The sequence below is a fragment of the Mixophyes fleayi genome, chromosome 3 (assembly GCF_038048845.1).
Source record: "Mixophyes fleayi isolate aMixFle1 chromosome 3, aMixFle1.hap1, whole genome shotgun sequence".
NCBI classification, from domain to species: domain Eukaryota; kingdom Metazoa; phylum Chordata; class Amphibia; order Anura; family Limnodynastidae; genus Mixophyes; species Mixophyes fleayi.
The window spans coordinates 252372873-252393044 of NC_134404.1; the positions used below are offsets into that span (position 1 = coordinate 252372873).

Sequence of the window (20172 nt, forward strand, 5' to 3'; positions counted from 1 at the left end):
ATGTTAGACAAAGAAATGATGAGCCGTGAAAAGTTGATATTAATTTGTAAAACAATTTGTGTAAAAAATTGCTCTTGTCCAGAAGCTGTTGTGAGGACTTCTCATATTAAAAAAAAAACCTTGCATGAATAATATACATCCTTGCCACTTTAATTCCTTTCCCTCGCTTTTCTAATCATTGTTATCTAGGCAGTATTCTAGCAGCTAAAGAACTCAAAAAATAAAGTTAAGCAAACTAAAACTATTAAAACTATTAAAATTAAAACTATTAAAAGTCTGTTTTATCTATGTATACATTAATTGACAGGGATTAAATAAACTGAATGAAATGAAAAGGCATTCCACTCATTCATTATTCATATCATATACATTCCCATAATTTGCATCCATTATGATCGGTGTAACACAGTGTAACTGATAACTACAATAAGATATATGGCTTTTCTATGCATTGTGATCTATGTGCTCCTAAAATATGTTTAGAAAGCAACTGCAGAAAAATGTAGATAACAAATGTGCACATGTGGCTGTTTACAAAGGCTGTGTTATTAATACATTGATCAGATGTGCTATATTTTGCTACCATTAGGTCATTTGCATGACTTAAAGCAAGTTAAATGCAGCTATCGAAAGAGGCCAACTTGCTATGTTATGTAAAGTGCATTGCTTTAGGCGGAGTACACACTGGCCCAATAACTGCATGAAAAACCTCCAATCAGCCAACATCCGACCGTTTGTTCAGATATCGTGTGAGTGTGTATAGTGACACGATGATCTAAAGTCGTCCCAAAGTACCGATCATCGTTTCATTTGGGGATATTTTTCCACATAAGTTGGAGAAATAACTATATACTAAGTTATATTTAAAATTACCCCTGTTATTTACCACATGGTCCCTGATATTCTTCTCTATATAAAATTGTTTGGCAGTGCTCCTCACAGTGACATTAGAACCCTCAATGATCATGTCTTCGTATCAGTGAGTAAAAAATTAATTTTAAAAACCATTAAATTGTTTACTAATTTTTGCTTTTTTGCTTTCTGGTTTTGTGAACTCTCTGGATAATGGGATTTCGGAAAAGAGATCCCATACCTGTATTTCGCAAATGCCTTTTGGTGACGTGTACATTTATAGCCACCTCTGCTTGTTTAGAGCAGGTGTCACCATGGCTTTCCTCCAACCTCCCTAACATATGCTCACAACTCGAGATGAGCAATGAGATTCAACAAATTCAAGATTCTGTACATTTCTTTGATTTGCAGTTAGACCATCAGTATGTCATTTCCAAACCAAAAAAGAATCCAGCAACTAAAGTTGAGCCAATCAGAATGCAGATATGCATATGCATGGTCAAATATTTCTATAATCCTGTATGCTAGTGACAAAAAGGTATTGTGCTGCAGGTTTTGTTACACCAAGCCCATCTAGAAATGTGTGGACCTAGTAGCAACATTTCAAAGGGATCCAAAGAGTTTCTAGGGAAGGACACCCTTACCTTACTTACCTTCCAGGTCGTCTGCAGGCCTCTAATCTGCTGTGCGACACTCTGACCATAGAGAAAGGGAGCATCAGAGTACCCTTATGCTCTTAGCAGAGTTTAATTTTGGAGACCTAGAATATCAGATCGTACGCACAGACAATATATAGTGATATAGTGATTTGTATCACTAGCCAGATGCCTGTTATTCTAGGTTTCCACCTTCATATTTATTTCCAGTCATATAAATCCAAATAGGATTCATTCTATGTCAGCAGACCAACTCCAAACAGACACTCAGAGGGGCAGATTCAATTGTAAAAAAATTGCTGCATAGTGTCCTGGAAGAGGCGCGAGACACTTGTAATTTCAATTAAAATCGAGCAAACTTGGTTGTCTTTGTTTGAAAAGATGCGTACGGCGCGCTACGGCATGAAAGGGCGCGCTACGGCGTGGAAGGGCGTACGCAGCTGCAACACGTGGCAACAACAGTATTTAGTCTTTTACATACATTCGCACAAACACGCACACTTGTAAAATAGTACACATTAATGGTAGTTGCAACACATAGTCATTTATGTCGAAATATAGTAGTATTTATGTGTAATATTATAAGTTATATGCATATCAGTAAAACATATGGTACACGTTGAAGGAATCATGTCATGTGTGGTATCATACTAATTCCCTTCACATTTGCGACTGTCCGGTTCACTCTGCGAAGGGATTGCAGAGTGCATACGCAAGTTATTAATGTTAAGGAATTATGGACTATTATGATTAGAAATCTTGGTGGGAAGATCAGAACCCATCCCCTGGAGAGATGACCCCCTCCTTTGGATTCCTGAGCTTAAACTAGCCTATGATCTGCAACCCCCTGGACCCTCCTGATGCCTGGACCAATAGAAGCAAGCCACACCTTTGCATTGTTTTACTGTATCTCTGTTTGCATATAAGCAGCAGCTCCTCATTTAGTGTTCAGTCACCTAGACCACAGACTTCAGGACTGAATGACTCTACACTGGATCCAGAGCGCCTGCGATAAGTAACGGCTGTACTTACTAATATTTCGCTTGAATATATTCTGCTACTTTTTGAGAATAAATCTTTGTGCGTTGGAAACACAAATCGAGATTCGACAATCGTTATTGGATAGCGACAAAACGCTCATAACACACTACACAGCAATTTTTTTAGTGAAATATCCGCTCACTTTTACTCGCACCCCACAGAGACCTGAGCAAAAGTGAGTGTTGCTTTTTACCTTATAAACTGTAAAAATGTGCAGCCTCAATGTTCCTTCAAACATCGCGGCTAATTGAATCTGCCCCAGAGAGTATTAATAAAGCAGCAGCTGTGAATGTACAGTAGTTTCAAAACCGCCATAAATTGGATGCAGTTTTTAAGCACAAAACCACATTGTTTATTAACCTCATCATCATAAGCAACATTTATTTATATGGCGCCAGTAAATTCCGTAGTGCATTAAAATAGGGAACAAACACAGTAATAAAACAATACTGGGTAACACAGGCAGACAGAGAGTTAAACCTGTGGTTTTTATTATATAGCATACAATGAATGGTGGTTTTGAAAGACCCAAAACATGTGCTGTTTTGAGCAAATTTCATGCTAGTTTAATGTGCACATTTCAATTGGCTCATTAAAAAAGTGAGATTGTGCCTTAAGATCATCTGTAAATACTTGGTACTTTTTCAATATCGTTAACAGAGGCCAGAGAAGAATTGAAATAGGAGAGGAGCATCAGAGCAAGAACTAGGTAGTAAGTAGTTTAAAAATAGTGATTTCTGAGAGTTGTTTGTATTTCATTTTATAATATGGGATATACTGAGCGCAGGCTTATTTCTTCTCTGTTTTTGCCTCAAAATATTGTCTTATGTTGTCTTAGCAGCTGTTAAATTAACCGTTTGTTTATTTATTTGAAACCCACCACTGTGTGTGTGTGTGTGTGTATATATATATATATATATATATATATATATATATATATATATATATATATATATATATATATTGTGAGGAAACGGGGTGCTACTGGACTGAGAACTATGTAATCATCAACCGTTTCTCACGGTTTATTGTACTTTTTAATCCTTGGCCCAGTCTAAGTATATACACCAGAGCATTGGTGTATTATGTGTATTATTATTTCATGTTATTGGATACATTTTGCCCATACTATTACCTGTGATATTGAATGTAGTATAAATAGAAACAATATTGCCATACTGTGTGAAAATATCAGAACAACAGCAGTCATTTTGCTTGTGCTAGCTAATGTAATTACCATTTGTCTCAAATGTGTATTGTATGGGGTGCAGCTGAGATGAGGTTTGTAATCAGAACAATGTCTGAGTTAACTAGCTGGCAGCCCATGTTAATTAGCTAGGTCAACAGATAACCTGAGAGGTAATGAGGTTAGAACTTCTACTCATATGTAATGTGCCTCCACAGTAATATATTGGTTGAAATAGCATGGGGAAATGTATCAATATGTGTCAATATAAATGTAATTGTATCAACAGGTATCACAGACTTATATTGTGTAACCCTGCTGATATCATGTGTCAAAAGTCTTATTGTTCCATGTAAGCGTGCAGTGTCATTCCTTGATGTACTATTGTAACCCCATGTGTAGTGTATCCAGCCAAAACAGCTAATTGAGTCAAGCCATTCTATTGTCTAATCAAGGTAACAGGGACAGTATGTCTAGCAGCTAAATTGTTGACTGGGAGGCCCCTTCTGTAAAGGGGAGTTTTGAGACATTTGACCCTACTTCCTGGGTACAGAGAAAATAATATAGGGGAGGAGAATGCCAGTAGAGCGAGGCTAGTTTGGAGGATCCTGGTGTAGAAGACATGAGTGAAAAGGACTCTGGGCCAGGCACTGTGGTGCCGCTGGAGGGAACCCTACCAGGACAGGGTTGGTGTGAGCTAGTAACCCAGGCTAGGAGACACCATAACTGTTTTGCTAAACGGTAGTGGTAATATTGCGGGAGGATAAGACCCTGAAAGGGACAGAGATTATGACTTTGGAGTGCTGACTGCAGGAGGCTGCTGGAGGATACGTGCTACCATTTACCCTGTAACTTGTGAACGTCTTGTGGTGTTGTGCTGTCGTAATAAAGTCTTATTTTGGATATATCCTGGTCTACCCGAGTGAGTTGAATCCCACAGAGGGTAACTTCCATCCCATCTAAGGGTGGTATCCTCACATATATATATATATATATATATATATATATATATATATATATATATATATATATATGATAGAGAGATAGCTATATGTATATAGATATATATATCATGCATTTGCAAATATGTGTAACAGAATTCTTTCAGTAAAGTGCTAACCCCACCCCCACATTAGGTTGGCCACACCCACTTGGCAAATGTCACTCCCACTTCGATGGGGGGCACCGGTGCCCTGTCTCACCCAGGGCACTAAAATTTCTAGTTACGGCACTGATTCCACAAAGTGGGTGCAGCCAGAAAAAAATGTCCTGTAGCCAAGAATAGTAGTAGTTAATGAATGTGGATGAGAGAAGCAGATATTGGAAAAAAAATTTGAGACAAGTGAAGAGATTTAAGTTGGAGCAGTTGTGTTAATTGTCTTGTATGTTAGAAGTATTTTATATCGTCTTTGGTAAAAAAAACAGGACACCAATGTACAGACTGACAGAGCAGACCAGCAGTGGAAGAAAGATTTGAAAGGAAAATCAATCTAGCTGCTGCATGCAAAATATATTGTAGAGGTGAGAGTCTGATTTGGGGAAGACAAGTAAGGATGGTATGGCAATAGTCAATGCGGGAGATGATGAGTGAATGCATTAAAGTTTTACCAGTATACTGAGTGAGATATGTGTGTATTTTGGAAATGCTTTTTAGATGTATGTAACAGGATTTAGATATAGATTGGATATGGGGAATAAAGCATAGTACTGAGTCAAGGATCACACCTAGGCAGAGAGTTAGCTCTGTTTTTGAAAGATTGAGTTTGAGTTGGGGAGAGAACATCCAAGAAGAAATGACAAAAAGACAGTTGGTAACCCAGGCCAACACAGATGATGAGAGATCAAAAAAGAATAGATAAATGTGGGTATCTTCCGCATAGCGATTATGCTGAAATCCAAAGAAGCTTATTAGTTTTCCAAGAAAAGTGGTATAGAGATAAAGAGCTGAAGGCCTAGAAGAAATATTACAAAAAAAGTCTTAATGTTCTGTTGAAATTTATAATACTATTTATTACACTAACATGCAATCTTTCTTGGCTTCTTAACAGGCTGAATTGGTTAAACAACTGATTTGTTGAAACGACTGGATTGGTTAAATGGCATAATATAGGGGTAATCACAAGGCATGCTGATCACGCTGTTCATCTCTAACCATGCTGCAGCTCAATAATATTAAAAATGAGTGGGTGGAGTTAAAACAGTATGATGAGGCACGTTCCAACCAACCTGAGATACTCAACCTCATTGTTTATCCAAACCAATTATGTTTAAAGGGAAAACGTCAAAATTAATACATTTACATTTGCTAAATTTATACTTTTAACGGTTACTACAGGCATCTGTGATGTGTAAAGTCTGATGCCTTTATTCCCTAGCAAGCATAATCTGTAGGTCTAAAACATTTGTGGAATATACTAACATATATCATTTTTTAATGTATAGTTATTTTATTGGAAAAGTGCAACAATTAGAACTGCAACCTTTGTTTAGGCCGTGGCCCTGTGTTCTAGTTGCTGTGGCTAATGTCTGAAGTGCCCTTGTATTATTTTGGGTGCTTTTGTGTAAAAATAGCTTACATGTGTAGCATTGTCTGATGTTTACTCTGTAGCCAAACATAACACCAGAAACCAAACAAGCAGCATAATTATGAAAGTTTGTTTAGTGGAAAGGCAAACATTACCTTAGAATGCTTCAGTAAAGCCTGTAAGCTGAACACCTCTTGTTTCTCTGAAGGAACAGAACTGAGACTTTCAGCATATGGTAGTCCATTTCCACCAAAACACCACAATCCTCTCTGAAACAAGATTATTACAAAATGGTACAATTAAATTTATAACAATGACATTTAATCCATTTTTGTTAGACTGTCAAAGGCAAGCTACTTACGAGTCACAAATAGATGTTTGATATTTAATTCACAATATGAGATTGGTGTGGATCACAGCAACTCTATGGCCTACCATGGCTTTAGCCCTTAGAGGGGATGACTAAATTACACTGTAATCTTTGTCTCTAAATTCTTGTTCAATTCATGATGTATTTACGCATAGAGACATCCAACTGTGTGTTCTTAGCTGCAGACTAAATTGTCCTACACCAATTTATGGAACACGTCGTAAAAGCTAAATCTTCCTGGGATCTCTCTTTAAGCTTTTATCAATGTCCAGCATTAATATCCAACAACAAACCCCTCACATTTTTTTGTGGATTTGTGATATCTCAGGTCATCTCAACTGGGTGACAGGAGGTTGAGCCGCTGAGCTGTTTGAATAAAGGAAAATAAGTATCAGGACCTCAGGTCCTGTTACTTACCCCTTCACTGTCTTTCTACGCTGTCCCTGCGGTGCGTAGGCTCTGTTGGTCTCAGATCTCACTGCAGGTTGTTGCCCAGTCTGTCTCCACTGCAGATTCCTCCAAAACCAGTACACGGGCACTGTCATCATGGATTTAGCCACCTGACCACTTTCAGCCAGTCAGAGTGCTGCTTCATTCCAGCTGATCACAGTCTCCAATCAACAGTTAGTATTAAAGGACTTCCTGGAGCCATTAACCATTGCCAGTGCAACATTGAATCTTCAAACGCCAACCTGGTTCCCAGCAGTCTGCAGTCATTTCTATTGTTCCAGCTCAATTATGTGGATCATTCTAGCTCCAGTCCTGTCCAACATTCTGGTTCCAGCTCTCCAGTTCCAGTCCAGTCCAGAAATATGGTACCTTCCTGGTCTCCTCTGCTAGTCTAATCAGCTAGCTACAAAGACACAACCCAGTCTGGGCACAGACAGATCCTCAGGCATGACAATAAGGACATAGGAAGCTGTCATATTTCTTAAATATCATAATTACAGGTTTCATGGCCAAAACTAAATTAAGGGGAAACTTATTATCTGTTGTGTGGAGGTAATATCATCTTTGTAGGACATTCTGCTAAGATGTTAGGCCAAGAATCCCTGACTAGAAATGTGTTTTGAAAAGAAGATTGCAAAATTTAATTTACATTCACACAGACATTTTGGTACTGACATCACAGTGGAAGGGGTGTGTGGGCACCTGAAGCATACTTAAAATATCCTGCAAAGTTAAAAGAATTGTTCTCTGTTCAGAGTCAATTTCATATTGAGAAGTGGTCCAGTGAATTCATGACCTCCCAACAAACTGATATTTGATCATTCCTGAGTGTACCGTTTTTCTGCTGTTTAATCCTTTTTATTTTGTAAGAAACTATTGTACAAAACCTTTGTATGTCATTATTTATCAATTGGTTTTGTATTTTATCAGTCTTAGCTTGGTATAAGAATGGTACATAGCTGAAACAGAGCAGATCACTTGGTTTATGATAATTCTGGGTAAGGGAGATCATTTAGTTTATGATAACTCTGACTAAGTTGCAAAAGATTAGTTCATTTAAAGCAAGGTGCACTGAAGGCTTCCTGAGTAAGTTTGTCACCATCCAAATGTTGGTGGTGGCTTGATTGTGAGTGAGATATCCAGGGAGAGTTTAGTATTTTTTTAAATGGACCAGGTGTTTTTGATTAGCTCTTTGTCCCATATATATCACGCAGGCTCAGGTGACGGACATAGACCAATAGAAATACATTTTTTTTATTTAGTTTCAATCACCAAATTAATTTGGGAAAAAGTAATCAAATGTATTTTATTATTCAAAAAGATCTTAGGGATGTTCCACTCTAAACTTGATATGTACCTACTAGTGGGAGAAAAGAATGTATTTTCTGTTTTCATGTTCAATAATGACTGTAGCAAATCTAAAAATAAATATATAAACCTGTTCTGTTCTCATCTTTGGAAACATGAAGTGAGATACAACTACTGATCTACAGTAATATCAGCAAAGTGCGAGAAGTAAGATAGAAAAGTCCTATATAAAATAACGAATCAGCATCTGATTGTGTAACTTCATGCGTCATATCCTTTCAGAGATGGGCTTCACTGGCCCATTACTTAAAGGTATTTTAGCCCTTTTAATAACCCCACGGCGTCTATCCTCGCAAACGGTTGCATATCACCCTCTCTTCATATAAATAATGGCACCAGACAGGGGTGCCCCCTACCCCCTCTTTTATTTACACTTACAATGGAACCGCTATCAGCCACCATTCACAACCACCCAAATTTAACAGGTATTAAGGTGGGACCCAATAACTATAAATTGGCCCTCTATGCTGATGACATCCTACTTACACTGACCAACCCCCAAAACGCAATTCCGTTAGCCTTGGAATTGATTGCCGAATATTAAAAACTTTCAAATTTTAAAGTTAACCTGAAAAAACAGAGGCTCTTCCTCTCAACATCCCTCCGCCCCTTCTACAAACCCTAAAAGTCAGCCATTAATTCCACTGGAAACCCCAAAAATACCTTGGAATTTATCTTACTAAACACTATGACCGACTATACCAAGCAAACTTCCCCCATTAATAGATGACCTTAAAAAAGATTTACGTTCATGGGCTTCTCAAAATATTTCTTGGATTGGTACAATAGCCGCAGTAAAAATTAACCTGCTCCCCAGACTCCTCTACCTTTTCCAAACCATTCCAATTAGACTTCCCACCACAGTTCACAAAGATCTACAAAGCAATTTTACTAAATTTGTTTGGGAATCCAAGAGACCTCCTAAAAGTTCTGTACAGATATTCAAGAAACGGAGGCCTAGGCCTTCCCTGTCTCCATAAATAATATCTAGCCGCTCACCTCACACAGGTGAAATTAACTCACATACAAAGTTGTGGGTAGACATAGAGGGTCATCTAATCCACATGCATTCCCCTACTCTTTATTCTGATTCCACCCTAAACACTGACCCACATCTTTACTACTCCCTCCAACACTATGTTTCACTCTATCAAAATAGAACCTTTGTACTCGAACTTTCGATCAGATATCTGACCCATCTCGCATGACCCCTCGTTGGAAAAACCCAGAATTTATTCCAAGACTGGATCCCAATAAGTTTAAAGAATGGACATCTCATAACATTAAATTATTTTATGACATAGTCCCTTCTACCCTTTTCCCAGAGTTCTCTACTCTCCGAGATCGCTTTGGGATACAAACATCAGCTTTTTACCAATATCTACCGATTCACCATTTTTATCACGACAATATAAACTGAAAAAACCTTCATTCCCTTTCCGTACTCGAATCCTTTTGTCTTGGTAGGTCCCCCTCCAGTGGCTTAATTTCAACATTCTATTCACTCTTTATTAAACATAGTCAACCTACTAAAGAGAGACATGAGCTAAGATGGGAGGAGGACATGGGGAGGTTCTTAGCTCCATTTGTACACAACTAAAAGAAAACGTGTACAAACTCCTATTCAGATGGCACCTGGTACCCACAAGACTAAAAGTCATCTACATTTTTGGAAGGAGGTACGACATCTGATCGGAAAAAAAAATACATACGACTCCCTGACAATATTTACTATTACCTTCTCCCAGACAGTCACTGATACTGAGATGCCTAATGGCCCTTAATTGGAATAAGACAGACACACCCACTATTCAAAAACTTTTTCTGAAAATCTGGCAAACACATAAAATGAAACATATCACCAGTATTATTCATAACCATGGGCAGCACGGTGGCAAAGTGGTTATCACTTCTGCCTCACAGTGTGGAGTCTGTATGTTCTCCCTGTTTTTGCATGGGTTTCCTCTGGGTGCTCCGGTTTCCTCCCACACGCCAAAAACATACTGGTAGGTTAATTGGCTGCTATCAAAATTGACCCTAGAGACTCCCTCTCTCTGTCTGTGTGTGTATGTTAAGTAATTTAGACTGTAAGCTCCAATGGGGCAGGGACTGATGTGAATGAGTTCTCTGTACAGCGCTACGGAATCAGTGGCGCTATATAAATAAATGGTGATAATGATGATGATGATGATAACCATCTCCTCCAGTTCTCCTCCACCTGGAACGCCTTGACCTCCTATTTCACAACAGACCTATAGAATAAGCCACACTCCTAACTCCTTCATACACTTTCCAGTTTCCATCCCCCACTATCTTCTACTAACAGCCGACTGTCCTCCTCCCTCCTCTCCTTCAATTACCTACTTTTACTTCTCACCGCTTAGGACCCTCACCCAGGACCTCATTTCTCATCTTTACTATACTGTTTATGACTTATATATATGTTTATTTGTGACTAATACTTAAATGATATTTATATACAAATATATTGATTATCAGAAAACCATGGGTCCAGATTGGACTCTGTACACCCCTTCATTTATTTTTATTTTTTGTATCCCTAAAAAACTCAATAAACAAATAAAAAAAAATTATTATCTATTGGATAGAGTGGCATATACTCAAGGCAGTCCTCTAGGGTGGAGTTCAAATTGCATTAAGATTTTCAACTTTTAATTTCAGATTATTCAGCTTTTGTTTGTTTTTTTTAAACACTTTATTTATAATTTTTGGTATGCAATACACAAATATTCTGACCCCCTTCTCAACACAGACAGCCATCCTCTGACCCCTGCACAACTATAACTGAACTGCACAAATGGATTTAACATTACACCTTTTTTATTATGTGTAATATTTTCTTGTAAAGCTCCTCCTCTGGAGTATGTTGTCATCTATTTAGAAGTTAACTGATAAACCTACTTATGGACAGTGAAATCGACAGTGCTATCTAGAACAATATCTTTTTCTCCAAAAATAAATCTCACATGTGGGTGCAATTTGAGGCATTTAGCTTTGAACCTCTTCATCCATCCATTTCTTTCCATCAAAAGATACAAAATTTTGCAATCTCAGTCCATGCGCACATCCATGCACTTCCCATTTGCGCATCACAGCGCTGGGGTCATAAGTTTGATTTTTGACTAGGGCCTTTTCTGTGTGGAGTTTGTATGTTCTCTCTGTGTTTCTGTGAGTTTCCTCCCACACTCCAAAAACATACTGGTGGTTAATTGGCTGCTGACAAAATTATCCTTAGGGTGTTTGTGTGTTAGGAACTTTAGATTGTAAGCTCTGTACAGTGCTGCGGAATTTGTGGCGCTATATAATTAATGGTGATGATGATGATGATATACATATCTGGACAGAAAAAGAGAAAGTAGGGTGCAATCATGTATTTAGAGACTGAACATTCTGGGAAAAAGTTTTCATCACACGTTCTTTGAAAAAAAAAAGTTAAAATATACATGTTATTTTCTCATTGACAAAACAGTAAGAAGAACAGTTACAAAAATAGAAAAAAATTAAAGGAATAATCTTACTTTGTGACTTCAAAATAACTAAATATAATAGATCCATAAATTAGATCCATATCGGGGGCGTGGCTTGGCAGCCATCTAGTGAGGACGTGTTCCACAAGGGCTCCTCAGATCTCCCCCTATAAAACAGCAAAACGGGTACTATATTGCTGCTACAACAGGTTTCGGAGATCAAAGAGATCAGTGACCATCTGCACTGTTGAAATAGACCCCTTTCTTGGACCCCTTGACCCCGGGTGTGACGCTCAGCCGCAGGCTGAAGAGCGAGACTGAGTGACCCTGCACGCCGGTTAAAACTATCTAACCCCAATGACCGATCGGGAGATTGGAGGTGGTGGCTCGGTCCTGCCCCGTCGGTAAGGCACAGCTTCCCGAAGCGCAGAGAGGAGGCGCAATTAAAACTTAGCGTGGCGGCAGGAGAAGCAACCCACAAAGTTTAGTCACTCACCGAAGTGGCTGGGCGGAAGAGAGGCCGCTTGTGTATATCCCCTGTGGATCCGTGTAATCGGGACCGGAAGTCGCAGACGCCATTGTCAGCTTCGTTTCCGGCTGGGCAGCTGGAGCGGTGTCTGCTGGGATCAGTGTCAGCTGGAGCAGTGTTAGCTGGGAGACCCAGGGGGGCGTGACAGACGTGATAGGCGGAGAGAAATATCCGCCCCATACAGCCCACAGAGCACAATATAAAGCAGGGGTCACTGAAGGCAAAGACCACGCAGCACAGTAAAAACCTGCAGAGTCGTGAGTACAATCACAATCCTAAGAACAATAACAGCGGGGGGCGTGGCCTGGTCGGCATTTCGATCGGTCCAGTTATTGCTGAGCTCCGTATAAAACACTTGAAAAGGCGTATATTAAGTGGTCTGACAGCAGAACCGTCTGAGGATTCCCAACCGGAAGTCCCCCTTCCACCAGTGTGGCTTCTCTTCCTGCAGGAGTAGCTGCGTCTGTACTCCTCACCGCTCATTTGTGGGTATACATTGCCACCCAGTGGTGAAACAAAGAAAGTGCAGATACTTATATCTCTAAATTGCATATAAGGATTTTCTAACCCTCTGACCTGGCACCTGCCACACAAAAGATTTCTACCAAGTCGACCTCACCGTGTCAGGGGTGAGCTCAGTCTGTCTCTGTTTTACCCAGCTGGAAGAGGGTTAAGGCACGTAAGATCCACATTCTGCAACAAGATCCCTGATTTGGCGGCGGTGCGGATTGCTCCTTCTACAGCAACAATAGTAGCTAACATTGGCGTCATCAAGATATCTAGATTATATATCACGAACGGAGATCCTCTGTCACTCTCAACTGTAAGTTGTAAAGAAATGTTTCCTTGACTTTAACTTTAGTGGGTGCGGGATGCACTGCATATTTATGATGTCCTGAAGCAAAGTGTGGTATATGATTCTATGCAGATTGGGAAACTGCGCACTGTTCTATACATCTGATTGTTGCAGACCTTGGTCTCTAAGTTAATTCAGGGTCAATAGTAGGTGCTCCTTTTTCGCTAATATGTCTCACAAAAATAAAAAAATAAGTAGCACTCCTAAACAAACCATTATAAAAGCTCTTGAAAAGGCCGGTGGCCGATCTAAAGCACTGCCTGAAGCAGCTGATACAGGATCGGAATCAGAAGACAATTCATCACCTAAAAATCCACTTACCCCCCAAGGATGTGATTGCCATAGTCACAAAAACAATTCAGTCAGAAATGAGAGCAATTGTCTCAGAGCTTCGATCGGAAATATCAAAACTTGGATCTCGTACTGATGTTGTTGAAAATCAGCTGGATGTAGTCTCCAAGCACCAACAAACAACAGACACGGAGATAGCGGACCTGCGAGCGGAATTCACCACTTTTAAGGACCAACTGGAAGATCTAGAGAATCGCAACAGGCGTAACAACATCCGGATAAAAAATGTCCCAGAGTCCATTTCTGCAGAAGCATTGCCTGACTACTTAGAATGCCTATTCCTTCAGATGATACCTGATCTATCAAAAGAATTATTTAATTTAGATCGCCCGAAGCCAAATTCAGATCAACCTCCTAGAGACATAATTATATGTTTCCACTACTTCAAAACTAAAGAGCGAATAATGGCATCAGCTAGAAATGTACAATCGATCTCCTACTCTGGATCGCACCTACAGTTGTATCAGGACTTGGCTCCATCTACTTTGAAAAAGCGTAGAGACCTTATTAATGTCACAAAAGTTCTACGCAACCACTCGATAAAGTACAAGTGGGGCTTCCCATTCCAGCTAATTGTCTCAAAGGATGGTCGGAACCACTCGGTGAGAACCCCGGAACAGGGTCTTGACTTGCTTAGGCATCTTCACCTTATCCAAGACTCTGATCCTTCCACTTCAGCATCTCCTTCGCAACAGAAAACTTTGGCTCCGGCTCCATCTTGGCAGAAAGCGTGATTCTTGGTTATAAACCCTCTTCCCCCTCTTTTCCCCTTCCTTCCCTTCCCCCATTCCCCCCCTATTTCCTCCCTACCCCTTCTCCTTAAAGGGCTTTAACCAATTCTAACCCGGTTGAGCTAAAAATAAACATGGAGTCTTAATTTATATATTAGTACTTACTCCGGTTTTTCGCCGGAGTCTATATATAGTATATATAGAATATGTTTACAGTTCTTGTTTATAATGTTGATATGGTTATATGTTTGAACTGCTCTGATATCTTTTATTTGATGTTTATGTTGTGCTACTTATATCTCTTTGTTTAGATAATTACCTGTGAGATCCTCCTCACACATGTTTATCTCACCCGCACCCATGTGCCTTAAAAGTGCGCTATGCGCAGACATTGTTAGTTGTCTACTACATTTCTTATGAAGTACCACTACCACCACCAATCCTTCCACTACCAAAGAGATGGTGTCATGCAACCCGCCACATCTTTTTCATCTAGGTCCTGGAACTCGTCTCGAGATCAGGACCGTCACACATTCCCATCCCCTTTTTCCTTATGTGTCTTCCCTTCCCCGCATCCAGCTACTAGGCTTAAATAAAGGTCTTATTCTCATTGTTAAAATAGAGCTTCTCCTACATCAGTATCCCCCATGAGTCTTAAAATAATCTCTCTAAACGTCAACGGCCTTAATTCACCGAATAAGCGTACAATGGCTTTACAATATTTTAAGAGGAAAAACCCAGACCTGATTTTCTTACAAGAAACGCATTTCAGAGATCCCCATCCCTCATTGGCCTCTAAATCTTATCCACATGCATTTTATTCCTCTGCAAATGCAAAACGCAGAGGTACTGCTATACTGATACACAGTAGAGTTCCACTGACTGTTGAGTCATATATATCTGACCCTCTTGGTAGATATGTTATTCTGAAGGGTACTTTAAATCAGAATCCTATAACTTTAGCCACAGTATATGCCCTAAACGTGCAACAGGGAGCTTTTTATGCAAATTTCTTTCAGCAACTAGCCTCTCATGCAGATGGTATGACTATCGTGGGAGGGGACCTTAATACTATCCTGGACCCAATACTAGATAGATCCACTCACACTCATATCTCCTTAGGACACTCTAAGGAGTCTAGCAGGCTGAATGACCAATTGAAGCAATCCAATTTGTATGATGCCTTGCGAGTTCTATACCCTTCTTCCAGAGAATACACTCATTATTCGGCCCCTCATGATTTGTATTCAAGGATAGATTATTTCTTTGTTGATCATCGGACAACCCAGAAATTGCGAGATGTCCGGGTCTTCCCGCTGTCCTGGTCAGACCATAAGGCAGTTGAGCTATCTTTGCTTTTACCACGGCTCTCGCAATCACGTCCTAAATGGCGTCTTGATGAGTCATTACTTCTTAGGGAAGAGAACATCAGTTAGATATCTCAGGCTATTACTGATTATGTCTCACAAAATGCGACCCCGGAGATATCACAACCTATACTCTGGAAGCCCATAAGGCTACTATAAGGGGTGTTCTTATCAGAATGGCAGCACAGCAGAGGCAGAAAGAAAAAGAGTGCATACGCGAACTTGAGCAACAGATACAGCAAGTTACATCTCGCCATCAAATAAACCCTAAAAAGAAACTATATTTAAAACGTCTTTCTCTTAGGGGGCAGCTAAATCAAAAACTACCAAAACAGGCAGCTAAAACTCTTCTGTGGGTACAACAAAAATACTATCAAAAAGGCGACAAAGCGGATCCTATATTGGCGCGCAAACTCCGGGCTCGCCGTAAGCGCAACAGAATAATATCAGTAAAAGATTCTACGGGTTGCCCTCTTTTTGACCCTCAAAAGATTTCGCAATGGTTTAGGGATTATTACGCTTCTCTATACAATTTGAGTCCAACAATAGAGGATCCAGTCCAGCTCAAGACAAATATTAAGAGCTACCTCCGCTCCTGCCAGTTACCTAAACTCAGTAGAAGTCAATTGGCAACTCTTAATGCAGAGCTTACCCCTGAAGAAATTACTGAGGCCATTAAAGCACTGAAACGTCAGTCAGCCCCGGGTTCGGATGGATTTTCTTCTATATATTACGAAAAATTTGTTTGCCAGCTGGTCCTCATGCTTTCAGGATTATTTAGCTCAGTACTTGAAGGGGGCGAATTTGATAGAGCAACCACTGGTGCGGGGATCGTCGTAATACCCAAACCAGATAGAGACCCGACAGAAGTGTGTAACTATAGACCCATCTCCCTGCTTAATGTGGATCTAAAACTTTTTGCTAAAATCCTAGCAAATAGATTAGGGGCTGTTCTCCCTTCATTGGTCCACCGGGACCAAGTCGGATTTGTTCCAGGAAAGCAAGCCTTAGATAACACAAGAAGGATAATAGACTTAATCTACATAGCTAATAGTACGTCTCTCCCTGCCTTGGTGGTCGCTCTGGATGCTGAGAAAGCTTTTGATAGAGTGGCTTGGCCATTTATTCAGCAGACTTTAGGAAGTATGGGGATCCAAGGTTCCTTTTGCAAGGGGATCTCGGCGCTGTATTATAACCCCACAGCTTCAGTTTTAGCAAACGGTCTCACATCCACACCCTTTAGAATAAGTAATGGCACCCGCCAGGGCTGCCCCCTTTCACCCTTACTCTTTGCCCTCATTATGGAGCCCTTAGCAGCTAGAATTAGAAACAATACGGGAATCATGGGTATTCCCACGAGTTCTCGAGATAATAAGATAGCTCTATACGCTGATGATGTTATACTTACATTAACTAGCCCGCATGCATCACTGCCTAAACTTTTTGAGGAAATATCGCTCTATAGTTCCTTATCGAACTACAAAATTAATGCAGACAAGTCCGAAATTTTAGATCTTAATATCCCTCAGCATATCACTCAACCTCTTAAAACCACTTATAATTTTCGGTGGCAGCACAATAAGATCAAATATTTGGGAATATATATAACCAAGAATTACTCCTCTCTATACGCAGCTAATTTCCCTAGACTAATGCAATTCGAGGCGACCTAACTCAATGGAATAAATTTCATATTTCCTGGATTGGCAGGATGGCTTCAGTCAAAATGAATGTTTTACCTAGATTACTTTATCTGTGGCAAACGCTCCCAATTCAGGTTCCCTTACATGTTCTCCAGCACCTTCAGCAAATGGTATATAAATTTGTATGGGCAGGGCGTAAGCCTAGAGTGGGTATGCGAATACTCTCTAAACATCAAACCTCTGGAGGACTGGGCCTCCCAAATATAATAAAGTATTATAGAGCTACACATATGTCACAATGTATCCTATGGCACTCACTCCCTCATTATAGAGTGTGGACGCAGATTGAGGCAGACATATTGCAATTATATTCTCTATATTCCTTACTCTGGATACCATCCCAACATAGGACATTTAGCTCAGCTCCCTACTGCTCGTTTTTCTGTCTCACTATGGGATCAAGTAACCAGATTCTACAAGTTGCAATCTAATTATCCACTTCTTGTTCCACTTTGGAATAATAGAAACTTTGAGCCAGGGTTAGATCATAAAATGTTTTACTACTGGTCTGCGCATAATTTGCTCTTCATGTGGGATCTGGCCCCAGCTAGGGTTTTTCCTACTTTTGCAGACTTACAGTGAAGATTTCATTTGCCCCAAAAAATCTTTTATCAATATCTTCAACTTAGGCACCCTTGTCGTTCCCTAAACTTGTCCCCCCCTCGGTTCATTGTTCTCCATTAGAATCTCTATGTCGCTGTTCCCTGACTACTAGAGGCTTAATTTCCACTTTGGATCAATTAATTAACAACTTTGGCCAACCCGATAAAGACCCTCATGAGCTTGCCTGGGAGAGGGACACCGGGGAGACCCTGACTCCTAAAGAGTGGTCAAAGGTGAGAGCCAATATAGCTAAGTCATCTATATCAGTTAGGATAAAGGAAAACGCTTGCAACATTTTCTACAGATGGTATTTGGTCCCCTCTCATCTCCACTCTATCTTTCCGACAGTTAGTGACAGATGTTGGAGAGGGTGTGGTCTACAGGGTACCCTGTTGCACGTTTGGTGGTGTTGCCCTAAATTACAACCCTATTGGCAACAAATTCATAATCTCATCAAGGATATTACACTGGTTAAAATGCCTGAGTCCCCCTTATACTCGCTTCTTCCTAGACGGCTCCCGGGCGTTAGTCGCTCCACGCAAAAACTTAATCATATATAAAATGCCTCTAAATGTTTAATTGCCGCTCTATGGAAAAACACCTCTCCACCTCTACGCCACCGTGCTGGCAAAAGTTTGGTCAGTTTATAGGATGGAAAGCATCACAGCTCTCCTCAAAGACAAACCAGTGAACTTCAAAAACACATGGTCTTCCTGGACGAATTACTGTGATGCTGAACCTCCCTTCACAACCGGTTGACAAATCTCTGTTGGTTTGGATAGGTACCCCTGTCAAGTTTAAGAAGGATCATTACGCATATAAGTTTTGGAAAATTCTGATTTGGTTTGTTCTTCATATAGCCACACGGGTTAATGCCACTCTACCCTACAATTTGATGCATAATACAATGAGTAGAATATTCTCCTGTTCCCCTTTGTCTCCCCTCTCCGTATGAAAAATAAAAACTAACAACATTTTTCTTTTCCATAAATAACATACCGGTCTTTAGAGAATTAATCTAAGTCTTTCTATCATTGTGTGTAAACTCTATTGTATTTCATATGTATACAGTATGTTTATACATTCTCTTGGTATGTTTCAATCTCATTGTTTTGTTTTAAAAAAACCCTAATAAAAATTTAAAAAAAATAAATAAATTAGATCCATATCTGATAGATCCACATCTGTATTTTGAGTTGCATGTGTCTTGAGATACATGAAATTTAAAATCTAGCATATAGATGCAGTGTGGAAACCAGCCCTCATCTACACATACTGGGCCAGTTCTCACTATTACCAGTTAGATCTGCAGCATGGGATCCTCCTGGGAACTTTACCCTGCCTGGTCAATGCAGGGTTGGAGCCCTCAATGGTAAAGGAAGCTCCACAAATCAAGTGGGCCCCACACACCAAAGGCTGAACACAGCACTGAACAGGACTGAGGTTTTTTCCATCACTCCTGGTCTGTGGGTGTCAGGATAATTCACATGTCTACAAAAAGGTGATGGGTCACATAACACTGGGGACATGACTGCATCACCTACTTCACCACCAAAATTGACACAATTCTTTGAAGAAATCTTTATCTTGCCAATCCCCACTTGCTTTTTTCATATCTTCCCTCACTACCAAGCCCACTATCTGTCCTTCCCCCATGTTGTCTCTGGAGTTGAAGTCCACACTCAGTCATCATCGTCTTTTCCCAAGTCTACCTGTCAAGCATCTCTTCTCTAAATCCCTCCTTGACCCTCTCCAATTGGGTTTACATACTCTGCACTCCACTGAGACTGACCTCATCAATGATCCTCTCTAAGCGTGACCTCACCAGGTTCATCCTCCTGGACCATTCTGCCACTTTCAACATCTATGACAACCCATCCTCCTGTATGCCCTTTACTCTATTGGCCTTCATGGCACTGTTTCTACTTTTCCTACTTATCCAAATACTCCCCTGTGTCTACCTCTAACTCCTTCTACACTCTTTTACCCTACCCATTTGGGATACACAAGATTCCGTCTTTGGCTCATCTCACTGTAACCTCCTCCCTTGGTGAACTAATCAACTCTTTCAGTCTCCAGTACCACCTCTATGCTGA

General features: G+C 40.1%; 1 protein-coding gene across 2 annotated transcripts in view; it reads right to left on the minus strand.

Annotated features, from left to right (window-relative positions):
* The window catches only part of SERAC1 (serine active site containing 1), a 305705-nt gene that overhangs the window by 114391 nt on the left and 171142 nt on the right, over positions 1-20172 (minus strand). For both annotated transcript variants that reach the window (XM_075203404.1, XM_075203405.1), the window contains one exon: positions 6416-6529. In XM_075203404.1, the coding sequence (XP_075059505.1) occupies positions 6416-6529 (114 nt within the window). The remainder of the gene's footprint in view (positions 1-6415; positions 6530-20172) is intronic.